Source organism: Oncorhynchus keta, chromosome 32 (assembly GCF_023373465.1).
Source record: "Oncorhynchus keta strain PuntledgeMale-10-30-2019 chromosome 32, Oket_V2, whole genome shotgun sequence".
In the NCBI taxonomy this organism is placed as follows: domain Eukaryota; kingdom Metazoa; phylum Chordata; class Actinopteri; order Salmoniformes; family Salmonidae; genus Oncorhynchus; species Oncorhynchus keta.
In genome coordinates this window covers 3773764-3798794 of record NC_068452.1, presented here as the reverse complement: position 1 = coordinate 3798794, position 25031 = coordinate 3773764, and the positions used below count along the sequence as shown (strand labels likewise).

Here is a 25031-nt window from a genome sequence, read left to right as displayed (position 1 = left end):
TACTGCTGTACATATACTGCAGCTGTACATATACTGTAGCTGTACATATACTGTAGCTGTACATATACTGCAGCTGTACATATACTGTAGCTGTACATATACTGCAGCTGTACATATACATATACTGTAGCTGTACATATACTGCAGCTGTACATATACTGTAGCTGTACATATGCAGCTGTAGCTGTAGCTGTACATATACTGTAGCTGTACATATACTGCAGCTGTACATATACTGTAGCTGTACATATACTGCAGCTGTACATATACTGCAGCTGTACATATACTGTAGCTATACTGCAGCTGTACATATACTGCAGCTGTACATACTGCAGCTGTACATATACTGCAGCTGTACATATACTGTAGCTGTACATATACTGCAGCTGTACATATACTGCAGCTGTACATATACTGCAGCTGTACATATACTGTAGCTGTACATATACTGCAGCTGTCCATATACTGTAGCTGTACATATACTGTAGCTGTACATATACTGCAGCTGTACATATACTGCAGCTGTACATATACTGTAGCTGTACATATACTGTAGCTTTCAGGAAGGAAAATAGATGACTAACAGCTTAAAAAATGAAAAAGCTTCTCAGAGACTCAGACATTACGTGACTGCCAGTATCTACAGCCTCTTCCCACGGTGTACCTTAACGACACTTAAGAAGGGAAATTGTACCGTAGAGACTCGACCCAATTACACCGTTAATTTTAACCCACAGTGAGAGCGAGGGGTGTTTCAATCAAACGCCCTACGCCGTCGTTAACGCCAGGCGAGAGCTCTGCAGATTGGAGCAGAGGTGACCTTTAGTCAGTGGCCAAAGAGACTTGATGAGAGACACGATGGATGACAGAGAATGAACAAACAGAAAAAGATAAGACGGATCGAAGAGAGAGAGGATGAGAAGTAAGACTGGATAAGGGGGGGGGCAAAGAGCTCATCACAGTTGATAAATAACATGTATGTGACATTCAGGGGTGGTCGGACCAGTGCATCTACTGTCTACTGTAGTGGACAGTCTGATGATTCAAATGATTCAAATAAATGACCTTACTGTTAGACCTTACTGTTACAGTGACCTTACTGTTAGACCTTACTGTTACAGTGACCTTACTATTAGATCTTACTGTTACAGTGACCTTACTGTTAGACCTTACTGTTAGACCTTACTGTTAGATCTTACTGTTACAGTGACCTTACTGTTAGACCTTACTGTTAGATCTTACTGTTAGACCTTACTGTTAGATCTTACTGTTACAGTGACCTTACTGTTAGACCTTACTGTTAGATCTTACTGTTAGACCTTACTGTTAGACCTTACTGTTACAGTGACCTTACTGTTAGACCTTACTGTTAGACCTTACTGTTACAGTGACCTTACTGTTAGACCTTACTGTTACACTGTTACTGACCTTACTGTTAGACCTTACTGTTAGACCTTACTGTTACAGTAGACCTTACTGTTACAGTGACCTTACTGTTAGACTTACTGTTACAGTGACCTTACTGTTAGACCTTACTGTTAGACCTTACTGTTACTGACCTTACTGTTAGACCTTACTGTTACAGTGACCTTACTGTTAGACCTTACTGTTAGATCTTACTGTTAGACCTTACTGTTAGACCTTACTGTTACAGTGACCTTACTGGTAGATCTTACTGTTAGACCTTACTGTTAGATCTTACTGTTACAGTGACCTTACTGTTAGACCTTACTGTTAGACCTTTACTGTTACAGTGACCTTACTGTTAGACCTTACTGTTAGATCTTACTGTTACAGTGACCTTACTGTTAGACCTTACTGTTAGATCTTACTGTTAGACCTTACTGTTAGACCTTACTGTTAGATCTTAGTTAGACCTTACTGGTTACAGTGACCTTAGATCTTACTGGTAGACCTTACTGTTAGATCTTACTGTTACAGTGACCTTACTGTTAGACCTTACTGTTAGACCTTACTGTTACAGTGACCTTACTGTTAGACCTTACTGTTAGACCTTACTGTTACAGTGACCTTACTGTTAGACCTTACTGTTAGATCTTACTGTTACAGTGACCTTACTGTTAGACCTTACTGTTAGACCTTACTGTTACAGTGCATAATCCTTCATTGAGAACTGCATAATAATGCAATCCATCGACACCGCTTGCCTCTCTAATACAGTACCACATAGACCTACATACCAGACGGTCAATGTATCAGCATCAGTAAGTTCAATTACCTACCGGTAGCAAGAATAGATCAATCTGAGGTCATTTTTTATTCATTTAAAACACAGTCATTTCATTAGAATCATAAAACCAGACTTTAGTACTAAAAATGTCAAATTTAAAAAAAATGTACTTGAAATTGATAATAATGGATTGTGTGGTCAAACTGCATATTTTCACAAGTTTAAGAATAAAGGGGGACGTGTTGCGTAGGCCAAGTTATATTGTCGGGAGGGAATCTTTCTTACTGCATGAAAGGGAGAGTTCGGTACCATTGGCATTGTAGAAAGTGCAATATCATAACCTTCATTTGCAATGTGCGAATCTATATAGCAGCCAGTTTGCAGTGCAAGCAGCACATACAACCAGTTAAATCATTCATAGTTCAATCTAGGAGGAAATCACCTATTAAAGCTCTGATGTAGACTTCCAATGAATCCATGTTTTGGTCCAAATCATCTAGAGCGTACAGACATAACAACAAAACGTATTGTCATGACACTGTCATAACATTCCTTTAGGTGCCACTATTGGACAAACCGACTGAGGAAGATAAAGTGATGAATGCCACTCATTTACGATGATTTTAAGACACGAGTGTAGATAATGTGTGCGTGTGCATGCCTGTGTGTGTGTGTGTGTGTGTGTGTGTGCGTGTATGTGAGTGTGAATACGACATGTGCTTCCGGTGATGACCAGGTGTCCACAAACACATTGGTTTAAATCTGCATATCAGTTACTGAGGCACTTGTTAAGTCACAATCATTTTTTACAAATAAAAATAAATAAAAACAAAACTGGAATAAGAAAATATTCATTCTGATATGACATTTTGTTTATGTTAGCAGGCGTACTTCATGTGTCACCTTTCCTAAGTGTTCTCCTTGGCCCTGTGACTGGCTCTTTCACTGACGCTATACCCCTCCACAACACCGGAGGGAGCCACCTTGTGTTATATACACATGCCTGTGCTTCTGTGTGTACCTACAGGTGTATCCTTCCAGCTGAGCTCCATTGCTTTGATCAGGGTCAGATTGATTAGTGCACAAAGTCACCATAGCAAAATCGAGTAAACATTTTACAATGGAAAACAAAAACAAACATTTCTTACTGGACAAATGAAGCTAGTCCCTCCCTGTTTCAGTCCATTTTCTTCTGTTTGGTGCCTAGTGAAAACGACCCTGGTGTGTGTGTGTCAGGGGGTGTGTGCGTGTCAGCTAAAAGCTGGACTCGGGGACCGTCCTCTTGCGTCCCAGTGAGTTGGTACTATAGCGAGTCTTCTGCAGGGTACCGTAGGAGGGCTTCTCGGCTGAGAGGCTGCGAGGGGGCGGAGCCACGTCATGGGACAGCCCTTTACGGTGTAAAGAGGCGGTCCTTCGCAAGCTAGACTCCTCCTTGCTGGGGATGTTGGATGAGCTCTGAGAGCGTTTGATATCGGCGGCAGCGGCGCGTCTGGCTTTACTGTTGGGCAGCTCGTCTCCGAGACGATTGGCACCCCCGTTGCGGGGGGCTCCATTGGATTTCCCCTCCCCCATCTTCGTGGCCCCTCCTGGGGCTCCACTGGACAGGGACAGCCGAGAGGTGCTGGACCTGCTGACGTCGCCAACTTTTCCAGAGTCGGACTTGCGAGAAGATGACAACTCCTTGTCCTTCTTCTTGAAGTTGCTCTTGAAGAAAGACAGCAGCCCCTCGTGGCTCTTGGAGTCCTCCTCTACCTTCTCACCTTTCCTGGTCTTTTCTCCCTCGGGTGGTATCAGATGATCCCGTGGTGGTGGGCCCTGGAGGCCCTTGGCCCCTCTCCTCAGGGTGCCTTCCCAGTCTCTGTCCTTGAGGCTGTGGGTGCTGGAGCTGGACTGGACGCCTGCACTAGACCCCCTCCTAGATGGGGCCTCTTGGGGCTTTCCCTGGTCCTTCTCCTTACTCTTCTTGGTATTCCTCCTGGTCAGAGTGTTAGTACTACTACTACTGCCCATCCTACCCTCGTCCCTCTGGTCTCTCTGGTCCCCCTGGTCTCTCTGCTGCTGATGGGACCCTTTGCTACTTCGTCTCAGACTCCCTGTCTTGTCTGTGACTGGTCTTCTCTGGCCCTCTGGCATCTGCGGAGACTCTGGTTGTCCCATGCAGTTCAGGCTGCTTCCCACACTGGGGGAGCTGATGGCAGGACCCTTCCGGCTCTCAGAGCTCGTCATTAAATTGACAATAGACTCCTTGGTGCAGCGAGGTCTTCTTCCAGACTCTAGGTACTCCACCAGTTCCACAGGGGCGGGGATGGGAGCAGGGGCGGCCTCGGCTGCAGTTTTTCGGCGGTCCTTGGAGCCGAACGACCAGCGTAGGGGGAGGACCTTGTTCAGTGTCTCTTTGTTCTTAGTGGGGGTCCTCATGCTGACGCTACGACCCTGGATTCCCCGTACAAACGGCCTGGTCTCAAAACCACCTAGGGGTGAAAGAGAGAGAGAGAGAGAAAAGAACACTTTACCATAGTGTCACTGACATTTAAAGCTAGACCAACTTTAATTTTCAAACCCCTTTTTATTAAATTGCAAATAACAAGCACAGTGATGAATATTAGCTTTTCTCCCGGAAACATTATACAGTTGAAGTCGGAAGTTTACAGCGAGAGAAAAAAAGTATTGATCCCCTGCTGATTTTGTATATTTGCCCACTGACAACGATAAATTATCAGTCTATAATTAATGTTAGGTGTATTTGAACAGTGAGCGACAGAATAACAACAAAAAAATCCAGAAAAACGCATGTCAAAAATGTTATAAATTGATTTGCATTTTAATGGAGGGAAAAAAGATTTCTGGCTCCCAGGTGTCTTTTATACAGGTAACGAGCTGAGAATAGGAGCCCACTCTTAAAGAGAGTGCTCCTAATCTCAGTTGCCTGTATAAAATACCCCTATCCACAGAAGCAATCAATCAATCAGATTCCAAACTCTCCACCATGGCCAAGACCAAAGAGCTCTCCAAGGATGTCAGGGACAAGATTGTAGACCTACACAAGGCTGGAATGTGCTACAAGACCATCGCCAAGCAGTTTGGTGAGAAGGTGACAACAGTTGGTGCGATTATTCGCAAATGGAAGAAACACAAAATAACTTTCAATCTCCCTCGGCCTGGGGCTCCATGCAAGATCTCACCTGATCCTTAGAACGGTGAGGAATCAGCCCAGAACTACATGGGAGGATCTTGTCAATGATCTCAAGGCAGCTGGGACCATAGTCACCAAGAAAACAATTGGTAACACACTACGCCATGAAGGACTGAAATCCTGCAACGCCTGCAAGGTCCCCCTGCTCAAGAAAGCACATATACATGCCCGACTGAAATTTGCCAATGAACATCTGAATGATTCAGAGGACAACTTGTTGAAAGTGTTGTTGTCAGATGAGACCAAAATGGAGCTCTTTGGCATCAACTCAACCCGCCGTGTTTGGGGGAGGAGGAATGCTGCCTATGACCCCAAGAACACCATCCCCACCCTCAAACATGGAGGTGGAAACATTATGCTTTGGGGGTGTTTTTCTGCTAAGGGGACAGGACAACTTCACCGTATCAAAGGGACGATGGACGGGGTCATGTACCATCAAATCTTGGGTGAGAACCTCCTTCCCTCAGCCAGGGCATTGAAAATGGGTCATGGATGGGTATTTCAGCATGACAATGACCCAAAATACATGGCCAAAGCAACAAAGGAGTGGCTCAAGAAGAAGCACATTAAGGTCCTGGAGTGGTCTAGCCAGTCACCAGACCTTAAGAGGAGTGGGACAAAATCCCTCCTGAGACGGTCTACGGTCCGGAACCTCCTGAGACGGTCTGCGGTCCAAAACCTCCTGAGACGGTCTGCAGTCCGGAACCTCCTGAGACGGTCTGCGGTCCGGAGCCTCCAGCAACGGTCTGCGATCCGGAGCCTCTAGCGAGGGTCTGCGGTCCAGAGCCTCCAGCGACGGTCTGCGGTCCAGAGCCTCCAGCGACGGTCCAGAGCCTCCAGTGACAGTCGGCAATCCAGAGCATCCAGCGACGGTCGGCAGTCCAGAGCCTTCAGCAGGGGTTCTCAGTCCAGAGCCTCCAGCAACGGTCCACAGTCCGGTGCCTCCAGCGACGACCCACGGTCTGGAGCTTCCGGCGACGATCCCCGCACCAGAGTCGCCAAGTACCTACTCCGTATCTGTGAGCGGAGTAGGTACTTCGCCCCGCACCGGAGCCGCCCCGACGCCCTGTGTCATCCTCCCCTATTGAGTCAGGTTTTGCGGTTGGAGTCCGCACCTTTGTGGGGGGTGGGGTACTGTCACGCCCTGACCATAGAGAGCTGTTTATTCTCTATGTTGGTTGGGGCGTGATAGTGACTAGGGTGGGTCATCTAGGTTATTAATGATTTATGTTGGCCTGGTATGGTTCCCAATCAGAGACAGCTGTTTATTCGTTGTCTCTGATTGGGATCATATTTAGGAAGCCATTTCCTCATTGTGCTTTGTGGGATCTTGACTATGTATAGTTGCCTAGTAGCACTGTTAGCTTCACGTTTCGTTTGTGCTTTATTGTTTTGTTTGGTGAGTTTCGATTTATTAAAATATGTGGAACTCTACGTACGCTGCTCCTTGGTCCAATCATTATAACGATTGTGACATTAAGAATGTGAAATGTCAGAATAATAGTAGAGAATAATTTATTTCAGGATTTATTTATTTCATCACATTTCCAGTGGGTGAGAAGTTTACATACACTCAATTAGTATTTGGTAGCATTGCCTTTAAATTGTTTAACTTGGGTCAAACGTTTCGAGTAGCCTTCCACAAGCTTCCCACAATAAGTTGGGTGCATTTTGCCCCATTTCGCCTGATAGAGCTGGTGTAACTGAGGCAGGTTTGTAGGCCTCCTTGCTCACACATGCCTTTTCTGTTCTGCCCACAAATGTTCTATAGGTTTGAGATCAGGGCTTTGTGATGGCCACTCTAATACCCTGACTTTGTTGTCCTTAAGCCATTTTGCCACAACTTTGGAAGTATGCTTGACCTCAATCATTGTCCATTTGGAAGACCCATTTGCGACCAAGCTTTAACTTCCTGACTGATGTCTTGAGATGTTGCTTTAATATATCGACAATATTTTCCCCCCTTCATGATGCCATCTATTTTGTGAAGGGCACCAGTCTCTCTTGCAGCAAAGCACCCCCACAAACATGATGCTGCCACCCCCGTGCTTCACGGTTGGGATGGTGTTCTTTGGCTTGCAAGCCTCCCCCTTTTTCCTCCAAACATAACAATGCCCAATATGGCCAAACAGTTCTATTTTTGTTTCATCAGACCAGAGGACATTTCTCCAAAAAGTACAATCTTTGTCCCCATGTGCAGTTGCAAACCGTAGTCTGGCTTTTCTATGGCGGTTTTGGAGCAGTGGCTTCTTCGTTGCTGAGCAGCCTTTCAGGTTATGTTGATATAGTTTGTTTTACTGTGGATATAGATACTTTTGTACCCGTTTCCTCCAGCATCTTCACAAGGTCCTTTGTTGTTGTTCGGGATTGATTCTCACTTTTCGCACCAAAGTACATTCATCTCTAGGAGACAGAACGCATCTTCTTCCTGAGCGGTATGACGGCTGCGTGGTCCCATGGTGTTTATACTTGAGTACGGTTGTTTGTACAGATGAACGTGGTACCTTCAGGCATATGGAAATTGATCCCAAGGATGAACCAGACTTGTGGAGGTCTTGGCTGATTTATTTTGATTTTCCCATGATATCAAGCAAAGAGGCACTGAGTTTGAAGGTAGGCCTTGAAATACATCCACATGTACACCTCCAATTGACTCAAATTATGTCAATTAGCCTATCAGAAGCTTCTAAAGCCATGACATCATTTTCTGGAATTTCACAAGCTGTTTAAAGGCACAGTCAACTTAGTGAATGTAAACTTCTGACCCACTGGAATTGTGATACAGTGAATTAAGTGAAATAATCTGCCTGTAAACAATTGTTGGAAAAATTACGTGTCATGCACAAAGTCGATGTCCTAACCGACTTGCCAAAACTATAGTTTGTTAACAAGAAATTTGTAGAGTGGTTGAAAAACGAGTTTTAATGACTCCAACCTAAGTATATGTACATTTCCGACTTCAACTGTATTTAGGCATGGACTGTGCATGTATAGGAAGAGATTACGTAAATGCACATCCACAGTTAGAGTAGAATGTGTTCAGCTAAACATTAAAGAGGTGATGCACTCTATGCTCACGTGTGGCGTATTTTCAGCAACATGGAATAATAATAACCATTGATTAGATGTAGCATTTTCCAGATACTCAACGTGATTTAAATAGGGTAGAGTGGGGTAAGTTGAGCCAAAGGGGTAAGTTGAGCCACCCTTGTTTTTAGGAAACCATACACAATAATCATTTGACCAAATATTTAGGAAAAGGTCATCCTTTCTGGAGTCTGTGAAGGAAGAAACCACATGGAAAAAGTGGTAAGCAAGTTAGGTCCAAAAAAATGGATTTTCACAAAGTCAAATTAATGTATTGTGTATTTTTATGATGCTTGTGTCTAAACCAAAGTAGATCATTTTAAGATTGTTCTATACATCAGTTTGGGTCTCTATAAGCTTCAATATGAGGTCCTAAACCTAGCAGGAAAGTGCATCCTTGTAGCTGTGTGGGCTAATATAGTCAAAATGTTTGCCTTGGGGTAAGTTGAGCAAATGTATGTGTTTTCTTCCCAGGTGTAATGAAAGGCATTATCGCTGGGATATGAGGTAACAACAGGGCAAGAATGGTCCACCACCCAAAGGACATCCAGCCAACTTGACGTAACTGTGGGAAGCATTGGAGTCAACATGGGCCAGTGTTCCTGTGGAACCCTTTCGACACCTTGTAGAGTCCATGCCCCGACGAATTGAGGCTGTTCTGAGGGCAAAAGGGGGGAACTCAAGATTAGGAAGCTGTTCCTAATGTTCAGTATACTCAGTGTATGTAAATATCTTTGTTAGAAAGAATACTATATTTCCCTTGATGGACTCACATTACCCCACTCTCCCCTACTGTAGTAATGGGAAAACTCACCACCACCACCCATCACCCTTCCACCACCAATGGAATGAACTATGTTGTTGTTGTTTTTACCTTTCTTTGGTTTACCATGCATCTCATGTTTCCCAGGCCCCTCACCTTCCTCCTCTCTGGGCGGGTCATCAAGGAAGACGGGGGACTCTGGGGAGTCGGGGACAGAGGAGGGGCAGGTGGTGGAGGAGCGGGACACCAGACTACCCCTCTTACTGTCCCCATTCAGACGGACCAGCCAGTGGTCCGACATGGAGGAACTGGTGGAGCCTACAGAGGGGAGAGAGACGTTTCTGTGACTATGGGCACTGGACCAGAAAGACACCTGTCAGTTCCATTCCAGTCAATACAGAAAACACAGAACAACTACACAGATAATTCCTATATACTATATAGCATTCAGCAATAGAAATATCACATTGTGGTTTTGCTGGTTCAGGTAGTTGAGCATGGTGCTTGGAACACCATACATTGCAGACATGAGTGAACCCTGCAGTTATGAGTTAACCTTTAGTGGATAAAAGCTGAATGGTCTTGTTGTATCTAAGACTACCTCTGTACGGAGTACAGCTGTAATGGAATGGAACCCTGAGTGAACTCTCTCCTGTGATGTGTGTGTGTGTCCATGCCTGTGTGTGTGTGTGTGTGGTACACTACCCACCTCTGATTGAGCTGCTGGCGGACCAGGGGGGGATGACGTTACGCCTCTGGTAGAACAGTATGTAGGCCCCCCTGGTACACACCTCCTCCTCAGGCACCAGGTCCACACTGCTGTCGTCATAGCTGTACCACTGGCCGTCCACTGAGTTCCTGCAGTACGCTGCAAAACGCACACAGGACTGTAGAGACAGGCTGCACCACAATCCTTATGTCCTGGGTATAGTAATGTAAGTTGATGTGACCACGATAGAGGAGGGCACTGTATTGTTATGCATGTCCTATGAATCATCGTTATTTGGCAGTAGGCATCTCTCTCACTAACAATATTCTCTCCTCACTTCTCGATCAACAGCCAGTCAGTATGCCTCTCTCCTCAACATCACGTCTTCTACATCAATGGTATATCAATGGCCAACCAGTACCTGTGTAATGTCCGCCGTGCATCCCACCATGGTGGTTACACACTGCATAGAGGTCATACAGGAAGTCAGGAGGCAGGGCCATGTCTGGGTGACTAATATGATGACTGCTGCCTTCAGGCTGTTTCCATGTGGGGGGCCAGGGTCCCAGGTCCCCCAGGTTCCTCATGCTCTGGGACCTCTTCACCACGTGGGGGGCCATGTCCAACCCGGCCAGGGGGAAGCGCACCTGGGTGGACAGCTTGTTGCGCCGCTCGCCCACCTGATTCATAGAATTTTTCAAAAGACCAGTAATGCCGTTTAATCAACGATCAAAGGTTAACACAATAAATGGCTTATTTCCATTGTGGTCCTTTAAGGAAGAACAACCAGGCAAGGGAAGAATGGCAATCCGCTACATGTGATCGGCTCCAGTTACCTGTCGGAAGCGTTTGAGGTGGAGGATGAGGATGTCGGGGAGGGTCCACAGGGACATCTTCACCATGCCCTGCTGGAGCTGCTTACAGTGGGGACACTTCCATGCGTCGTCTGGGGCCAGCTGGAGAGATAAAAAGCACGGTCAGTTGGGAAGTCTCAGGTAAAGTTATATTCTCCATACATTCCGTTTGTCCAAAGCCATATAAAAATACACAGGGAGTGGAAATATGAGAGAGAGAGAGAGAGAGAGAGAGAGAGAGAGAGAGAGAGAGAGAGAGAGAGAGAGAGAGAGAGAGAGAGAGAAAGGGTCTTCCCGGTCATGTTGACACTGGTCTACTACCAGGTCATGTGTCTTCTCAGTCATGTTGACACTGGTCCACTATATATATATAAATATAGATTTTTATTTTATTTATTCGATATGTATACTTTGACAATGTAAGTAATAATGAACATGTCAATTGAATTGAGAGAAAAAAGGAGAGAGAGAGAGAGAGAGAGGGAGAGAGAGAGAGAGAAAGTGATAGAGAAAAAACAGGAGAAAGAGAGAGGGAGAGATAAATCAACATATGAATCAACTAATGCAATATTAAAGCTGCAATATGTACTGTAACTTTTTGGTCGACTGGACCCAATTCACATAGAATTGTGTGTAATAGTTCTGTCAATTCACATAGAATTGTGTGTAATAGTTCTGTCATTCTCATTGAAAGGAGGTACAATTCTGCATAGTGCATCTTTAATGTTCAGTACCCCAGGGGCAGGTTAAGACCAGTTGCATTGGAGGGTATTGTATAGTCCATGATACCTGTTCCTCTTTGGTGTAGAGCTGAAAGCACTCGTCCAGGGTACAGCTGTGCTGCTGCAGGTGCTGCTGCTGCTGGACTCTCACACTCTCTGAGTCCTTCACCACCTCCTCCTGGATGTTACCAAACAGACTGACACACACACGCACACACACACGCACACACATAAAGTTGGGGGGTATGAGTGTGTGTGTTTGTGAGGGAGAAATATAAAGACATAGTGAACCCTTCTATACAATAAATAATGAAAGTGTGTGTGTTTCTGAGTCAAATGACGTGGTGTGTGTACATGTGTATGTCCAGTGCTCACCATTCTTTGATCTTGTGTTCCCACTCAATCACCAGCTTCACGTGGGGAGGTCCTCCCGGGCCACATAACTTCAGGGCTCTGGAAAAAATGATATTACATAATGAATACACACTATCACCTGGGTACAATGTCTATCTGAATACCACTGGATACAATGTCTACCTGACTACCACTGGATACAATGTCTACCTGACTACCACTGGATACAATGTCTACCTGACTACCACTGGATACAATGTCTACCTGACTACTACTGGATACAATGTCTACCTGACTACCACTGGATACAATGTCTACCTGACTACCACTGGATACAATGTCTACCTGACTACCACTGGATACAATGTCTACCTGACTACTACTGGATACAATGTCTACCTGACTACCACTGGATACAATGTCTACCTGACTACCACTGGATACAATGTCTACCTGACTACCACTGGATACAATGTCTACCTGACTACTACTGGATACAATGTCTACCTGACTACCACTGGATACAATGTCTACCTGACTACCACTGGATACAATGTCTACCTGACTACCACTGGATACAATGTCTACCTGACTACCACTGGATACAATGTCTACCTGACTACCACTGGGTACAATGTCTACCAGACTACCACTGGATACAATGTCTCCCAGATACAATGTCTACCTGACTACCACTGGATACAATGTCTACCTGACTACCACTGGATACAATGTCTACCAGACTACCACTGGATACAATGTCTACCAGACTACCACTGGGTACAATGTCTCCCAGACTACCACTGGGTACAATGTCTACCAGACTACCACTGGATACAATGTCTACCTGACTACCACTGGATACAATGTCTACCTGACTACCACTGGATACAATGTCTACCTGACTACTACTGGATACAATGTCTACCTGACTACCACTGGATACAATGTCTACCTGACTACCACTGGATACAATGTCTACCTGACTACCACCGGGTACAGTGTCTACCAGACTACCACTGGGTACAATGTCTCCCAGACAACCAATTGGTACAATGTCTACCAGACTACCACTGGATACAATGTCTCCCAGACTACCACCGGGTACAGTGTCTACCAGACTACCACTGGGTACAATGTCTCCCAGACAACCAATTGGTACAATGTCTACCTGACTACCACTGGATACAATGTCTACCTGACTACCACTGGATACAATGTCTCCCAGACAACCAATTGGTACAATGTCTACCTGACTACCACTGGATACAATGTCTACCTGACTACCACTGGATACAATGTCTCCCAGACAACCAATTGGTACAATGTCTACCTGACTACCACTGGATACAATGTCTACCTGACTACCACTGGATACAATGTCTACCTGACTACCACTGGATACAATGTCTACCTGACTACCACTGGATACAATGTCTACCTGACTACCACTGGATACAATGTCTCCCAGACTACCACTGGATACAATGTCTACCTGACTACCACTGGATACAATGTCTACCTGACTACCACTGGATACAATGTCTACCTGACTACCACTGGATACAATGTCTACCTGACTACCACTGGATACAATGTCTACCTGACTACCACTGGATACAATGTCTACCTGACTACCACTGGATACAATGTCTACCTGACTACCACTGGATACAATGTCTACCTGACTACCACTGGATACAATGTCTACCTGACTACCACTGGGTACAATGTCTACCAGACTACCACTGGGTACAATGTCTACCTGACTACCACTGGATACAATGTCTACCTGACTACCACTGGGTACAATGTCTACCAGACTACCACTGGGTACAATGTCTACTTGACTTCCACTGTATACAAATGTCTACCTGACTACCACTGGGTACAATGTCTACCAGACTACCACTGGGTACAATGTCTACTTGACTTCCACTGGATACAAATGTCTACCTGACTACCACTGGGATAGAGCGAGCCTTAGGTATCCCATACAGTCATTTTTTCAATTAGACAAAGGTCTGAGTCTCACTAATGTTTTAAAATGCCATTACGATGGGAGTTGTATTATATGTGGTATTAAACTGCATTTATTGAAGTCCATCTGTAACTGACACTGTAATACACATCAATATTCTGCAGCATGATACTTTTGTATCAGTTTGTAGGCACGGTCGTCAAGCCTTCGGAATCCAAAAGTGTCAGATATTGTTTTGAGATGCCATCACGTCCCTGCTAACCTTTCCCTGTTAGTTATGGTGTATGTGTGGTTGTGTGTTTGTGTGGATGCAAACAAACATCAGTATTCTAAGTCAAGCCATTGTTTACCTGAGACTTCCATCATGGTAAAATGCTCCTGACTCAAACGTACAGGTAGTCTTTGTAAGTGAGTCTGATTGATGATAAGAAGTGCTGACAGAGTGAAATACAATGGGCACCGGTTCGTGGGCACAGTGGGAAGCTCTGAAATGCACCACTAGGTGTCAGGCTTCCATAAGGTATTGACGCCAAGAGCAAAATCAAACCACCTTGATCACAGTGTTGATTACTAAAACAGCACGAAATGAAAGTGACTGAAAAGAAATAGATTTAATGAAAGAGACTGCTCTCTGTTGGAACTGTAAACGGAGTGCTTTTTGACTTTTCTCTGTGACTTTCAACTGCCGCCGAGCAGCTGCCACAATAGACACGATACTGTCGTGTGACAAGGATCATTCGTCTCCCTTTTGGTCTCACTGACACAAAGGGGTGCTATAGAAGGCAACCTTCAACGTCTCTCTCTTCAACAATCCCTCTCCAGGAAACAGGGAGTTCTGAGGAAGAAACACAGACGGAGAAATCCATCCGGGGAATCAACTTAGTGTCTGAAGCACTGCTGTCAGGAAAACAGTTGTGAGAGGATTCATTTGGTGTGTGAGCGTGTGTTTGTTTGTGTCCTTGAAAGTGTACGTTGTAAAGGTAAGTTAGTCCTCGGTTGTGTGACGGTGCTGCTGTCTGCCTTGGACTCAACCGAAGGTCACAGTCCCAGACAGACAGACAGTGATGAGTGATGAATACACACTGAGACAGATCTAACACTTCCTCTACCAGCAGGACACTGGGACATAAAGGACACTGCTTCAATAGTGGATGTCGTCTGACTTCGCTCTCTCTCTCTCTCTCTCTCTCTCTGTGTGTGTGTGTATGTGTGTGTGTTCATGGACCAGGGAGATCGCTTTAGTTTGAAGTCAAAGGAGAGACATCCATCCAGGTCCCAAGAACGTGAATAGAATTGCCTTCAAAAACCATCCACTAGGGGGAACGGTGAGTGCTACTACTTTTAAGTAGGCTGTTGGCTTGCTATAGGGCATTGTGGACAGGGATGGTGGATGGGTGTAAAAGTTGAGCTCTGGCGCTGAGGGTGGCATCTAAAAATAGTTTTTTAAGCCTTTCCTAAACTTGAACTCTTAACTTAACTGAGCAGTGAAACTCCCAGCCCGACGCAAGTGTTTGTAATTTAATTTATGGGGAGTTAGGTAACAGTGTCTCAACTTAAAACATCAAAAACCAACGTTTACCATGACTTCACACATAGACGTTTGGAAAAACATGGACAAACCTCAAATTTCAAAGTGAAACTGATAACTTGTTAGCATGGACTGGTGTGTGCACACATACTGTATGAGCAAAAATAGCTGAATCTGTAAAGGATGTGTTGTTTGTGTGTGTGTGTGTGTGTGTGTGTGTGTGTGTGTGTGTGTGTGTGTGTGTGTGTGTGTGTGTGTGTGTGTGTGTGTGTGTGTGTGTGTGTGTGCATGCAATCATGTCTGGATGCATGTGTATTGTGTTCATCAATATCACCTCAGAATTAACAGCCAGCTTCGCTCCACAGACGACCACGGCCCCATTAATTCCTTTCACGTTCACACATTATTCCAACCCGCCTTCAAATCCACACAGAAACAATTGCAATTAAGGAAGAGAGGCTGCTTGTCAAAATGAATCTGACTGTGTAATTCAGAGCTGAAAAGTCTGCCACGGTCTGAACCCAACGTTTTAAATGCCTGCTTATGACTTTACTAACTGGGGGGCAAAGAGCAGGCACTTAGGCACTATAGCAGAGCTGCTTATAGGATTTGTTTTTGTCTCTCTGTCATGGAAGAGATTAAAAAAGAGTTACAGAGATGAGGAGAGAGAGTATGATGTCACTGTTATTCTTTTGACTGGATTAAAATGCTAATCCTACAAAAGGAAATCAAGGAAGATAACCTCACCCCCCCCCCTGACTGTATCTCTTGACACGGATGACCGTGTCAAGAGGCACTGGTGTCAACATTCTTTACATTGGATCTTTGTCATATGTACTCTGACTTGGAGTTCAAATCAAATGTATTTATAGAGCCCTTCTTACATCAGCTGATATCTCAAAGTGCTGTACAGAAACCCAGCCTATAACCCCAAACAGCAAGCAATGCAGGTGTAGAAGCACCCCATTCAGCCTCAATACACTCTGATTCAAAGCACTATTGGGGTTCCAATGGCTCTTTCATCCACATGTATACTTGTCACACACACACACACACACACACACACAACACACACACACACACACACACACACACACACACACACACACACACACACACACACACACACACACACACACACACACACACACACACACACACACACAAAGCCCTTAAAAAGCCATGCCTGTGTCTCATCCCCTGTCCGTCACACCCCATTCTAATTCCCTTGAGAACAGTCCTACTTCTCAAACCTCCCCCTCCTCTTCACCTTTCCTTTCCCTGCCGATCAATACCACTTCATTTTAGAATACCAGACCTCCTGATACCCTGAAGGAGCGGTTGAAATTAGCACCAGGGGAAAGAGTGAGAGAGAGAGAGAGACATACACATGCATGCACACACTCCCAGAGAGGGTGGTGGGTGGTAGGAAGCCTGTCGAGCCCTTTCTCAGTGCCCTTGACCTTTCCTCGTGCCCTTTTCCAGTTCCCAAGGGCCTCATCTCTGACCTTCAGAGGATCACTCATTCATGGGAGAGCGAAGCTCAGAACCCTTGAAGAGTGTCTGATGATGATACCATGTCCCCCTGCTGTACAGAGCTGTCCACCTACTCAGTCCTCAGCCAACCAGCTACTTGTCAGTCAGCTGTTATTCCCTCTGTCACTCTCTCTCCTCCTGTCTGTATACTTGATCTGAGGAGAAAGTCTCCTGTCTCCCTGTCTGTCTGTGTTTGTGGCTCACCTTCCCCTCTGCCTCTAGCAGAATACCTACCATACCATACAAATCCCCAATGTGGTTCTTTCCTAAAGACTCCTACTCTTTAATCGAATCCTGTTCATACCTGAAATTGTTGCCTCAGGCTATGTACTGTTTCTGAGGAACATCATGTTCGACATTGGCCAGGGAACATTTGATGAAATAACTTCCATATGACATGTTTGTAAAGCCAACGCTGTATAGAGGTCCATACCCCAAGTCTCCTTGCCTGCTCGTTTATGAAAAATTAGTTGGTGCAATTACATTGTAAGAGGAATACAGTAATACTGTGTTATGATGAAAATACACTTTTTTAAATATAAAGGCCAGACAGGGCGGCTCCTCTCTAGCTTTAGGGGAGAACACAATTGAAATAGTAACGGTACCATGTTTTCGTTTATAACCGCATCGTAATTCAAGGACCGTGGGAACTGAATGGCCATGATCTTGAGTGAGATGAATTGCCAGAGCAAAGGATAACGGAGAGTCAGATAGGATACCACTTGTTCATTCTGGTCAATTCAGTATACCGAAGGGACAACTCAAAGATGATCCAGATCGAGACGGTTTTCTGATCAATCTATGTATCTCTGTATATAACGGATATGCGGTTTAACATTCCATGACACATCTTCTCTTGCAAACGCTGATGAGAGAGGGTCACACAGACAAGCCCTCTCCCCCGAACTCACCCACCCTGAGACAAGTTTACTTTTACCGAGCGTCTGACCCCATGTCCCACCTTCTCAACAGAACTACTCCACTATACCGTCACATCACAACAACAGCACAGCTTTAGATGGAGCTCCCTGTGGCTCCTACGACAGCTGAACCCGCTCTACAGGAGGGAGAATAAAGGCTTTTGTCTTATCTTCACTGCGACTTGATTCCTCTACCTTTGGCTTCTCAAAGGCACTGCTTGCACAGAATAGGCAAGTGTTCAGAGACACCATGATTTACCATTTTATGTCTGACAGTGGCAGTTCAGTAGACTGGAAAAGCTACTCAATGACAGGCATTTTAGTGGGCTTTATGTACGAACAGTACCTTAGTTCAGGTATTTTAGACTGACTGACTGACAGAGAGAGAGATACAGAGAGAGAGATACAGAGAGAGAGAGAGAGAGAGATACAGAGTGTGAGAAAGAGAGAGATACAGAGTGAGAGAGAGAGAGATACAGAGTGTGAGAGAGAGAGCGATACAGAGTGTGTGAGAGAGAGATGTATGAGTAAACCACTTCTCCAATCTTTTTGGCTCTATAACAAAGAATAAAGTGTAAAAACATATACATGATCAAATACAGATCTTAGAATCAACGATTAAAGACTACCAGAACCCACTGGATTCTCCAATTACATTGAATGAGTTACAGGACAAAATAAAAACCCTCCAAACCAAAAAGGCCTGTGGTGTTGATGGTATCCTCAATGAAATGATCAAATATACAGATAACAAATTCCAATTGGCTATACTAAAACTCTTTAACATCATCCTTAGCTCTGGCATCTTCCCCAATATTTGGAACCAAGGACTGATCACCCCAATCCACAAAAGTGGAGACAAATTTGACCCCAATAACTACTGTGGAATATGCGTCAACAGTAACCTTGGGAAAATCCTCTGCATTATCATTAACAGCAGACTCGTACACTTCCTCAATGAAAACAATGTACTGAGCAAATGTCAAATTGGCTTTTTACCAAATTACCATACAACAGACCATGTATTCACCCTGAACACCCTCATTGACAACCAAACAAACCAAAACAAAGGCAAAGTCTTCTCATGCTTTGTTGATTTCAAAAAAGCCTTCGACTCAATTTGGCATGAGGGTCTGCTATACAAACTGATGGAAAGTGGTGTTGGGGGTAAAACATACGACATTATAAAATCCATGTAGACAAACAACAAGTGTACGGTTAAAATTGGCAAAAAACACACACATTTCTTCACACAGGGTCGTGGGGTTAGACAGGGATGCAGCTTAAGCCCCACCCTCTTCAACATATATATCAACGAATTGGCGTGGGCACTAGAAAAGTCGGCAGCACCCGGCCTCACCCTACTAGAATGCGAAGTCAAATGTCTGCTGTTTGCTGATGATCTGGTGCTTCTGTCACCAACCAAGGAGGGCCTACAGCAGCACCTAGATCTTATGCACAGATTCTGTCAGACCTGGGCCGTGACAGTAAATCTCAATAAGACCAAAATAATGGTGTTCTACAAAAAGGTCCAGTCACCAAGACCACAAATACAAATTCCATCTAGACACTGTTGCCCTAGAGCACACAAAAGACTATACATACCTTGGCCTAAACATCAGCGCCACAGGTAACTTCCACAAAGCTGTGAACGATCTGAGAGACAAGGCAAGGAGGGCATTCTATGCCATCAAAAGGAACATAAATTTCAACATACCAATTAGGATTTGGCTAAAAATACTTGAATCAGTCATAGAGCCCATTGCCCTTTATGGTTGTGAGGTCTGGGGTCTGCTCACCAACCAAGACTTCACAAAATGGGACAAACACCAAATTGAGACTCTGCACGCAGAATTCTGCAAAAATATCCTCTGTGTACAACGTAGAACACCAAATAATGCATGCAGAGCAGAATTAGGCCGATACCCACTAATTATCAAAATCCAGAAGAGAGCCGTTAAATTCTATAACCACCTAAAAGGAAGCGATTCCCAAACCTTCCATAACAAAGCCATCACCTACAGAGAGATGAACCTGGAGAAGAGTCCCCTAAGCAAGCTGGTCCTGGGGCTCTGTTCACAAACACAAACACACCCATACAGAGCCCCAGGACAACAGCACAAAAATTAGACCCAACCAAATCATGAGAAAACAAAAAGATAATTACTTGACACATTGGAAAGAATTAACAAAAAAAGATCAGAGCAAACTAGAATGCTATTTGGCCCTATCACAGAGAGTACACAGCGTGCAGAATACCTGACCACTGTGACTGTTACCCAAAATTAAGACATTTGAATGTCTTTATTGCTTTGACTATGTACAGATTCAGTGAGCTTTATAGCCTTGCTATTGAGAACACATGTTTCTGCCGTTGAATCAGACATGGCTCTCAGAGAGAGAGTGAGACAGAAAGAGCGAGAGAGAGATGGATAATGCAGGTGCTGGTGGTCTTACCTGTCCACGGCAGGGTGGAAGAGAGGGCGTCCATCTTGTGGGGACAGGTAGCTGTAGGAGGCAGATCCTCCCACCACTCTGACCTTGAACAGCGACCCTGCATTCTGCAGGGAAACACAGATATTCGACGGGATAAGTGAGACACGGGATAAGACGAGAAGAGGTAAGATAAGACGCCATGAGATAACGAGACGAGGCAAGACGACACGAGACGAGATATCGTACATTTGCAGTGAAACTTGCTATGCATCTGAAAGCTGCCTGGTCACCACAACAGAGGTGGTCGAAAATGTTCAAACTGCTTCTATCGTACCAGTGCATTGTAATACTGTAAGAACACTGCGGGACCAAGCAGTACGGTATCTTTCTTTGGCTAAAATAAAAATGTATCACAAATGGACATAGGTTCCACGCATAACAACAGGTTTGTTAGCGGTGTCTCTAAGCTCCACAGCTCCACCCTTGACTGAACAAGGTGCATTAGGAGATGAATTAGACAAGAGGGGCTAAGTTATTAGAAGGTAGAGAGGAGAATCACGTCGCAAATTAAACCTAATGGTCTCATTTGGAATGAAGGCCGCTGGAGAATAGAGCCGCAGCCAAGCATACAGAGAAATAAATGAGTAACCCTGCGTCCCAAACGGCAACCTGTTCCCTACACAGTGCACTACTAGAGCCATAGGGCTCTGGTCAAAAGTAGTGCACTGTGTAGGGAATAGGGTGACATTTGGGATGCATCCTAGTTAATAAGACCGTGACCACCAAATGAAAACGGCAAAGAAGTATTTTGTTTGGGGGAGTGGACCATACATATGCGGGTGTGGGGTTATCTTTTGTAAGACCATAATGAACAACTCTGCGTTGATGAGCAATTAAGCTGAGTTTATAAGTGAGTTTGGGGAAGTTTGAGGGAAGTTTGGAACTCGAGGGAACTTCTTTGGATGAGGGAGAGTGGAGTGAAAGTGAGTGGAGGAGGTGTGTGTGTGTGTGTTTGTGTGTGTGCATGTTGAAGAATAGATAAACACCTGTTTATTTAATGCCTGTGAAGATTTCCTGTCATACCACTGTCTTTCTGGAGGATATCTGTAATACGTTTAATCTGTCTGGATTAGGGACAAATCAAGTGGGATTAAATATTAAACCGACAAAGCCTTGAGGAGAGAAAATCCTTATCTTCCTTTTCAGCAAATGTTTGTGTATTTGTTGGGTACAGACACAAATGATAAAAAAACACAGTTCGCGAGAACAACAAACTGTATGGTGCAGAAAATACACCAAGCCTGGATAAAATCACAGGTCTGTGTCTAAAATGGCACCCTATTCCCTATATAGTGCACTGCTTCTATATAGTGCACAACACACATATCTTTTTCAAAGAGACACATCCTCTCTTGAGCCTCAAAGTAATATGTCTTGTACATTATTATCTGTCTTGTAGATTTGATCTAACAGTTATCAGCATACTGCAATCAAATCGGATTTGTCACATGCGCCGAATACAACAGGTGTAGACCATACAGTGAAATGCTTACTTACGAGCCCCTAACCAACAATGCAGTTTCCCCCCAAAAAATATGAATAAGAAATAAAAGTAACAAGTAATTAAAGGGCAGCAGTAAAATAACTATAGCGAGACTATATACAGGGGGGTACCCGTACAGAGTCAATGTGCGGGGGCACCGGTTAGTCGAGGTAATTGAGGTAATATGTACATGTAAGTAGTTATTAAAGTGACGATGCATAGATAATAACAGGAAGTAGGGGGGGGGGGGCAATGCAAATAGTCTGGGTAGCCATTTGACATGATGTTCAGGAGTCTTGTGGCTTGGGGTAGAAGCTGTTTAGAAGCCTCTTGGACCTAGACTTGGCGCTCTGGTATCACTTGCCGTGCGGTAGCAGAGAGAACAGTCTATGACTAGGCCTTCCTCTGACAACGCCTGGTATAGGGGTCCTGGATGGCAGGAAGCTTGGCCTTAGTGTACTGGCCGTACGCACTACCGTCTGTAGTGCCTTGCGGTCGGAGGCCGAGCAGTTGCCATACCAGGCAGTGATGCAACCAGTCAGGATCCTCTCGATGGTGCAGCTGTAGAACATTTTGAGGATCTGAGGACCCATGCCAAATATTCATGCCTATTCCCCTCCTGAGGGGGAATAGGTTTTGCCGTGCCCTCTTCACGACTGTCTTGGTGTGCTTGGACCATGTTAGTTTGTTGGTGATGTGGACACCAAGGAACTTGAAGCTCTCAACCTGCTCCACCACACCCCCTTCGATGAGAAAGAGGACTGAGTACGCCCCCATTTTCGTGTATTCCACAATCATCTCCCTTTGTCTGAAGTTGACACAATGCTGGAATGACTCATATGTAGGTGGATACTAAAGCTTTTATGTAGTGTGGGATCTAACGAGTGCAAGATCTGACCTCTACAACACATGGTGTGGCGAGGAACTTAACAGACCATAACAGACACTTCTCCTCGCATGTTCTCATTTCACTGGTCTATTGCCTGTAAATTACGAATCTTTAAAGCAATCTCTTCCTTCCTCTTCCCTGCTAGAGGACCGTTTTTGTGGTGATACAGGGTTGTATATAGTGCTCAAAACATCACTTGTTACAGTGCCTTCAGAAAGTATTCACACACCTTTCATTTTTTCCAAATGTCGTTGTGTTACAGCCTGAATTTAAAATGGATTAAATTGAGATGGTTTGTTATTGATCTAAAAACAATACCACATAACGTCAACGTTGAATTTTGGTTGTAGAAAATGGTATATATATTTATAAAAAACTAAAGCTGAAATGTCTCGAGTCAATAAGTATTAAACCCCCTTGTTATGGCAAGCCTAAATAAGTTCAGGAGTAAAAACGGGCATAACAAATCACATAATAAGTTGCATAAATTAAATAGAATTAACATGATTAAATAGACAATTACACACAATACTCCATAACGTCAGAGTGTAATTATTTTGGGGGCAAATCCAACACAACCCATATTTTATAGTGTTGGCTGCATTATGTTATGGGTATGCTTGTAATCTTTAAGGACTGGGGAGTTTTTCTGAATAAAAATAAATGGAATGGAGCTAAGCACAGGCAAAATCCCAGAGGAAAACCTGGTTTAGTCTGCTTTTCACCAGATACTGGGAGATTAATTCCCCTTTCAGAAGGACAATAACCTAAAACACAAGGCCCAATCTACACTGCAGTTGCTTACCAAGAAGACAGTGAATGTTCCCGAGTGGCCAAGTTACAGTTTTGACTTAAATATCCTTGAAAATCTATGGCAAGACCTGAAAATGGCTGTCTGGGAATGATCAGGAACCAATTTGACAGAGCTTGAACAATTTTGAAAAGAATAATGTACAACTGTTGTACAATCCAGGTGTGGAAAGCATTTAGATTCACAGCTGTAATTTCTGCCAAAAGTGCTTCTACAAAGTATTGACTCAGGGGTCTGACAATTTATGTCAATTATATTTTTCTGTATTTTATTTTCAATACAACATTTATTTTCTTCTAAAAACTTTTTCATTATGGGGTATAGTCTGTAGATCAATTTAAATAATTTTGAATTCTGGCTGTAATACAACAAAATGTGTCAAAGGGCATGAATACTTTCTGAAAGCACTGTATGTTGTTGAGAAACCTACAGGCGGCTGCATAACATTTTATGAATTTCCTCTACCACAAAACAAATATGAATGACATAAGAAAGCCGGAACAACTACACTTTGAAGTGAAAAATCCCCCAGGGAGTCAAACAAACACCACAAATACCAAACAATAATTCTGTCCTGAAACTTAACTATGAATTCAGTCTGCATACAGTTTTTCTATGAATGAGAAGTAAAGGGAACCAGACAGTGCAGTTGATGGTCACACAGCTTGACAGAGTTAACTTGACAAGGAGCTTGTTGCCGTGGAGATACAGATCAGTGTGTCAACACTAGGTGTAAAGAAATAGTTCCGTCTCTGTTGAGGTAGGACCTTGTCTGGGGCTTATCAGCCTTAGAACTACCTGAGACTTTGAGCCCAGGGCTGTTTGCTCTGGATAAGGCCTCCTTGTCAAACACTGCACGTCTCCCATAGCGACAGGGCAGCCCGCCTTAGGAGCTGAGGATAGTTGTGTGTTGTGTGTATAAAAAGGAATGGTCAAGGTGAAGTGAGGGGGTCATTGTGGCAGTGTTGAACTCCCTTGTCTACAGCAGTGGTCCCCGGCTGGTTGATCTCCAAGGCATTCCTAGTTGTTCGCCCACCATTTATGTAAAAAAACAACAACGATAAAGCCTTCCGTTAATATTTTGTACATTTGTCTCACGCTGTTGGCGGCAGGTGCACCCGATTCAGCTGCCCTGCGCGCCAGGTAGGCAACATGTTCCCATTTTGAACCATTTCATATGTCTGGAGGTACAAACTCTGCCTTCCCGGCGGGCCCGGTTGGAGCAAATCAAGTGCACTCGGATCGGATGTCTGCAGTAACATAGAAGGCGTAAAAGAAAGCAACAGCAAAGTTGAGACTGTGAGATTTCTAAACGTTTAAAACCACGACTAGAGAGAGACTGTCAATGAATACAGCAAACAGCTACCTTTTGTATGACTGAGTTCATGTTGACGTTTTTACTCAGCTGTCACGTTCTGACCATCGTTCGTGTGTGTTTTCCTTGTTTTAGTGTTGGTCAGGACGTGAGCTGGGTGGGCATTCTATGTTGTGTGTCTGGTTTGTCTATTTCTATG

The 25031-nt window shown here is 44.3% G+C and overlaps 1 protein-coding gene across 1 annotated transcript in view; it reads right to left on the bottom strand.

Moving 5' to 3' along the window:
* Positions 1-2263: 2263 nt before the first annotated feature.
* Positions 2264-25031, bottom strand: part of LOC118389431 (ubiquitin carboxyl-terminal hydrolase 43-like) — a 139684-nt gene continuing 116916 nt past the window's right edge. The window contains exons 9-16 of the mRNA XM_052490361.1: positions 20296-20399; positions 11895-11972; positions 11587-11716; positions 10780-10899; positions 10365-10623; positions 9944-10102; positions 9346-9552; positions 2264-4662 (exon numbers count right to left, since the gene is read on the bottom strand). Of these exons, the coding sequence (XP_052346321.1) occupies positions 3446-4662; positions 9346-9552; positions 9944-10102; positions 10365-10623; positions 10780-10899; positions 11587-11716; positions 11895-11972; positions 20296-20399 (2274 nt within the window). The 3' untranslated portion in view covers positions 2264-3445. The remainder of the gene's footprint in view (positions 4663-9345; positions 9553-9943; positions 10103-10364; positions 10624-10779; positions 10900-11586; positions 11717-11894; positions 11973-20295; positions 20400-25031) is intronic.